The following is a 6,275-nucleotide window of genomic DNA, read 5'->3' on the forward strand; positions in this document are numbered from 1 at the left end:
TATACATAACGCTCCCAGCCCTTCCAATTGCCGCTTGACTATCACAATGTATGCATATTGGTGCCAACGGTTTGGGCCAAAATGGAATGTCTTCCAAGAAATTTCGGAGCCATTAATAAATTTGGTCCAAAAAATTAATCAATCGATCATTTGACCAAATCCAAATCCAAAGCCGAAGCCGAAGCCGAGCGAGCGACGACGACGCGAGGCTTGCTTTCTTCTTAACTCTTTAAGAGCTACAAGAAGAGCAATTATATATATACCCACCAAAAAATCTTTTCCTCTTCCAATATGGGACAATGCCTCATTGTCAAGAGGGGAAAACTTTAAATTTTACTCAAAATTTCATTTTCCTTCCATTTCCCATTCACCCTCATTTTAAGACTATTTCATCTTAAAACAAAAACCTCAACAGTACATACTTGACTTTCTATTTTCAGAATATTAATCTAATTAACAACCCGATTTACGGATTAAACATACAGTAAATTGAGTTCGATCTATTTCAAACGATATTACAAAATAGGATGGGAAGTAGTGGCGTTCTTTATTCTGTGTGCTAAAGGGTGTCAATTAATGTTCGTTGAAGTGTAGATGTTGTAAAATATTCATTATAACTTTTTAAAACATGATGCTCTAATTATGCCATATGCAAATAAGGGGAATCTTATGTTACAATTGAAGCAGTAGTAAAGTGGATTAATTATTCAAGAAACAGAGTTGATTTACTCATTAATTTCTTGCCCTTTTGATTTCTGCTACTCTATTAACTAGGCATGTCTTTTAAGAAATTATAGAAAGTGCAGGTAGTTAATATTAAAGGTAATATTGAAAGAGAATACTTCCTTTTGTTTAAAAAAGATTCACATTATTTCTTTATTAGTCCATTTCAAAAGATTGATACCTTTCAATATTTTCGTAGTAAGAAGCATTTATAGTAATACAAGTGATATGCAGGTTTCAGACCACAAGTTATAGCCACACAAATGCTGACTTATTTAAGATCACATATCTCAAAAATATTTTATTCTTTATTAAAGTTTGTGTCAAGTACTAAGACAATTTTTTTTAAACGGAGGTAATAACTTTTGATTTGATATACTAAATAAGTCAAAGGAAAGAGGACCAATGAAAGGTAACAGAGGGAATATCAGAAAACACCAACAGTAAGTTTTGTCTAATCCTTTTTGCAACTGATTAATTAAAAAGAGATCTATAGATTTTGATTAAATAAAATAAAGTTTAATATTTAGAATAAATCTATTCGTTAAATATTCTGTCTTCTCAAAGAGAAAGAGAAAAAACAATCACAAGGAAAAAGTCACTGCACGGTAGCACAGTTATCGTCTCAGGCGTTCTCCAAATTAAAATTTGAACTAGTCCGATTAATGCCAAGTCCGTGAGGCAGCAACGAACATTCAGCTTTTCCTGTGATTACTACAACTGCTTTTGATGGCCATATCCTATAATCTAGGCAACTTATCCCTATAAATTCTCACTTGGATTTCTTAATACCTCGATACTCTACTTCTCATAATCTATATCAACAGACTTTTAACATTGTAAAATCATAAGTAACACATTAACCTTCATAATATTCTCTACTCAGGCTCTGCATTTTTTCAACCATGGCAAAACAACCTACTAGAGTTCTTGTCACTGGAGCCGCCGGTACGTTTTTTTTACGCCATGATTATATACCATTAGTTCTCATTTTGGTATTTGTATCAGGTTCTTTTCTTGACAAGGATGAGTTACTATTCTATTTCATAGCTTGTGGATTTTGTCTTTGTCATTTGTTTGCCTTGTCTTCAAACTTCTTTTTTGTGAAAATTCCTCTTTGTTCCTTTAAATCACATGGGATATCATGATTATCGTGTATACTTTTTGTGAATTTCCTCTCTGTATATTTTCTTCTTAAAATGGAATATTTGGGATCGATGGAAAAGCCTCTTGTTTTGTTGGGTTGTGCGTTTTTGTCATGGAAGATTGTTAGACACATATGGAGCTTCTTGAATATAGAAAAGGATCCCATTACAGTACTTGTTACTGGTGCTGCAGGCATGTTAATTTTTGTTCATTATATGGCTGCATTTATTTTCTATACTGTCAACATTTTATTTATTCTGTCTTGTATGATGTTTAATATTTTTCTTCATTTACTCTGTTAGGCTTCTGAATGTTTTGATTATGGTCCCCTTTGATACAACTCATATATACAAATCAGGAAATACGCCTCCTTTTTGTCTTCTCAATATATAAGCTCTGTTGGTAATCACATGTATTTGACAAGAATACGGCTATAAGATTTAGGTAATGCTTGGTCAATTGATTAAGCTTTAGAGCGGTATGACTATATGTTACAACTCAATTACCAATCAATATAGAATATAGATTCACCCCAAGAAGGAATTGGATTGAAAATCATCTGGATTGCCTTGGATCTCAAAACTAAATTATCAAGCTAGTCATCAGTCAAACCATGGTCGATGAATAATATTACATGCTATAAGAAATTCTAAAAGTGGATTTTTTTTGATCGGTTAACAAGGATATAGTGATTAGCAGTTTAGCACATGTGATTTTGCTCAATATTAGCTAAATTGTGAAAAAAAGAGAGGTTTTTTTTTTTTAACATTCGACTACTACAACGATAACTATGTCTCAATTCCAAGCAAGTTTCATTCGGCTCTATGAATCATACTGCTCACGTCAGTCCATCACATTCCAATATGGTGTCAAAACATTCTGATTCTGAATAATTCACAGGTCCTTTAATCTTCCTATTAGTACTCAGAGTTATGGTAAAAGATGTATGATGATGGTTGCTGTTGGTTTGAACTTCTCTTGTAACAGGTCAAATTGGATATGCTCTTGTTCCGATGATTGCTCGAGGAGCCATGTTAGGCCCTGATCAACCTGTTATCATACACATGCTTGATATTGAACCTGCTGCTGAGGCCTTGAAAGGAGTGAAAATGGAATTGATTGATGCAGCTTTGCCTCTTCTCAAAGGTAAGAAACTCTTTAATTTCAAGTATTGTCACTAAATTTTACCAAACACTACAAATGAGCGGAAGGTCAAACAGTAGAAGAGAAGCATTCAGACAGCTTTTATTTTTCTTTTTTACTTTGTTAATATATTGAATATTATTGTTCTATAGGTGTTGTTGCTACAACAGATGTTGTTGAAGCTTGTAAAGATGTCAATGTTGCTGTTATGGTTGGTGGATTTCCAAGAAAGGAAGGGATGGAAAGAAAGGATGTGATGTCCAAAAATGTTTCGATTTATAAGGCACAGGCCTCTGCCTTAGAACAGCATGCTGCCCCTGATTGCAAGGTAAAAAATATATTTGTAATCTGTGAAGACAACATGAGCTCAAAGTTTTTTTATTTTCTTCCATTGACTTAGTTCATCTTTGAAAATTGACATGTTTATCGTGGTCTGCAATTGTTGCAGGTTTTGGTTGTTGCGAATCCAGCTAACACAAATGCGCTTATTCTGAAAGAGTTTGCCCCTTCCTTTCCGGAGAAAAACATCACTTGCCTAACAAGGCTTGATCACAACAGAGCTTTAGGTCAGGTTTCAGAGAGGCTAAATGTTCATGTTGGAGATGTAAAGAATGTCACAATATGGGGAAATCACTCTTCAACTCAGTATCCAGATGTGAATCATGCAACAGTAAAAACCACTAGTGGTGAAAAGTCTGTCAGAGAACTTGTGGCTAATGATCAATGGTAAATTGCTCTATTCAATTATTAAGTCTTATTTTCATATCTTAACAACTTTAGGCAGACATGCTCTCCATAACTTTATACCTCAAATACAAGAAAGTATATAATCAAAATAAGAAGATCAAATCAGTACTAATAAATAAACTTTCCTGAAAATGTTAGGTTGAACACAGAGTTTATCACCACAGTGCAGCAGCGTGGAGCGGCCATCATAAAAGCTCGAAAGCTATCAAGTGCATTATCTGCTGCTAGCTCAGCTTGTGATCATATACGTAATTGGGTTCTGGGCACTCCAAAGGTTCAGTATCCCATTTATCGTTCTGTATAGTTATAACACTTACATGTATAGAATGCATATGTCACGTCGGTCATCTGACTAAATTTTTCTTACATTTTTTGTGTAGGGAACATGGGTTTCAATGGGGGTCTACTCTGATGGATCTTATGGCATCCCACCTGGCTTAATTTACTCTTTCCCAGTTACTTGTGAGAAAGGAGAATGGTCAATTGTGCAAGGTTAGTTTGTGGTGTCATTTTAGTACTCGCTCAAGAGGCAAGAAAAGCTAGGTGATTTCATCCTATTTGTCTAAGACTTAGTGGAGAGAGTTATCCAGCGCTAGTCAAGCTCGCGCAAGATGGCCCATACACCGCCATTATTTTAAAAATAATTTAGTACTCAGGCTAGTGAACATCTTTTGTTTGAGCTTGTCTAAAGACTTTCTGTGTTCTATGATGCAGGTCTGAAGATAGATGAGTTTTCAAGAGCCAAGATGGACGCAACCGCGAAGGAATTGATCGAGGAAAAGTCCTTGGCGTATTCATGCCTCAACTAATGGTGTGATTTTGCGCGCTCAGGAAAAATAAACATGGGAAGATGAAGTGCAATAAATGGAATATTCAGTATATTACTACTTGGAGTATATGTTGAATCATCTTTCTACTTAAAAAAAAAAATGCTTCCTTGTCTCTTACTTGTAACAAACCACGTACTCTCTTAGTCTTTTATATTTTCCAATGCTCAACTTGAAAAGTTGAATACTAATCTGCTCACTTCTAGGTTTCGTCCTGTTTTGGTGTCCCTTGAAAATCTGGATTCGCAACTGTGTGAATGATATGTTGTCATAAAAATTAAATTAATTTTTTTCACAGAAGCCCCATACAGCCAGCTATATAAGCGTGATTATTGTCCTGTAACATACACAAGGCTAGAGAGTAGAGATGGATATGCGCTTTCAGTAAGCAGCCGTGTGCAAATGTTTGCTAAATTTGAGGGTTTTTTCCTATAAGATTTATTTATTGCAACTAAAAGTAAGACTTGAATCAGCTACCCCACACTTCAGCGAGTTTCTTTGTCCAACAGTGTTATAGAGAATTCATCTAAAGCTAGTCTTACGAAAAATTTCAAAAAGCGAAAAAGAACTTTTTCTTTTCCTTATAGTTTGTTACCAATTGTTTCATAATATATTATATCGTGGATATAATATTTGAATAAATTACTACCAGCTGAACTATAAGACAACTAAAGCAATGGCCCAATCTTTTTGGGGCCCCATTTTTTCTAAAGACTGTATGTACATATATTGTTGAAACGAAATTTTTGGAAGAAAATAACTTTTTACCTTTTATGTGGGGATCGTTGCATTAATTGGAGAATGAAATAAATCTTTAGGTAATTTTATTTTACTTTCGGTGCCTAATTTCTTGCCTCAATTATATCCTAACAACTAGCATGAGCCCACATGACTATTCCTATATTTATCTTTTTCATTCTCTATTCTCTCTTTCACTTATTCTTACTCTCTTCTTATTAATTATTCCTGTATTCCATTCCAGAAAACTTATTGTTGTGTGCTCACAAAAGATCAAAGTTTGCTTTTGGTGTTTCTTCAAAATTTCAAGCATTGCAACAAGACAAAAGCAATCGTTATTTTGAAGCAGGGAACGACTATTTCGATATCGTTATATCAACCTATCAAATTCTTGAGCCATGTTTTATTTTTCTAACTTTATATTATATTTTTTCATTGAAAATTTGTCATTATTGATATTCTTACCTCCTAATTATATATTCTTGTTTTAGTTATTATTAGATTTTATTCAATTTAAATATGTCAACTAGAAAATATGAATCTGGTTATGCAAAAAGAGAAAATGTAAGAACAAATCGATTAATGATAATAATTAAAACAAATCGATTATAAGATAATAATTAATGATTTTACATCTAAAAAGCTAGAAAAGTAGAGTTTAAATAAAAATATATATGATGATCTTTTTTTTTAAAAAAATAAATAATTTAGGTCTTCTCTGTGAAGTTTGGCTTTAAGCCTCCAATCTTGTTGAGCCGGCCCGATAGATTGTATTTAATATTATGGTTTAATAATATTACTATATAATAACTGATAAAGTTACTAACTAGTATTATATTTGACTTATCAATAATTACCAATTTTTTTGTCATAATTTATCACAAATTATGCCTTGTAAATATATTAAGCTATTAAATTGATAAAATAGGTAGTCCTCTTATTAATTTTAGG

General features: G+C 33.2%; 1 protein-coding gene across 3 annotated transcripts; it reads left to right on the plus strand.

Moving 5' to 3' along the window:
* Positions 1 to 1,513: 1,513 nt before the first annotated feature.
* Positions 1,514 to 4,777, plus strand: LOC104097607 (malate dehydrogenase, cytoplasmic-like). Of its 3 annotated transcripts, XM_033656487.2 has the most exons (8): positions 1,517 to 1,762; positions 1,940 to 2,061; positions 2,857 to 3,015; positions 3,165 to 3,340; positions 3,461 to 3,738; positions 3,898 to 4,033; positions 4,140 to 4,251; positions 4,474 to 4,777. In XM_033656487.2, exons 1-8 carry the CDS (start codon positions 1,629 to 1,631, stop codon positions 4,566 to 4,568), a joined length of 1,212 nt encoding a protein of 403 aa, XP_033512378.1. In that variant the 5' UTR covers positions 1,517 to 1,628; the 3' UTR covers positions 4,569 to 4,777. The 3 variants fall into 3 exon arrangements, with proteins under 3 accessions (XP_009602485.1, XP_033512378.1, XP_009602484.1); XM_009604190.4 differs by lacking the exon at positions 1,940 to 2,061 and having other exon boundaries at positions 1,514 to 1,671; XM_009604189.4 differs by lacking the exon at positions 1,517 to 1,762 and having other exon boundaries at positions 1,884 to 2,061.
* Positions 4,778 to 6,275: the final 1,498 nt, after the last annotated feature.

The sequence above is a fragment of the Nicotiana tomentosiformis genome, chromosome 1 (assembly GCF_000390325.3).
Source record: "Nicotiana tomentosiformis chromosome 1, ASM39032v3, whole genome shotgun sequence".
Lineage (NCBI taxonomy): Eukaryota > Viridiplantae > Streptophyta > Magnoliopsida > Solanales > Solanaceae > Nicotiana > Nicotiana tomentosiformis.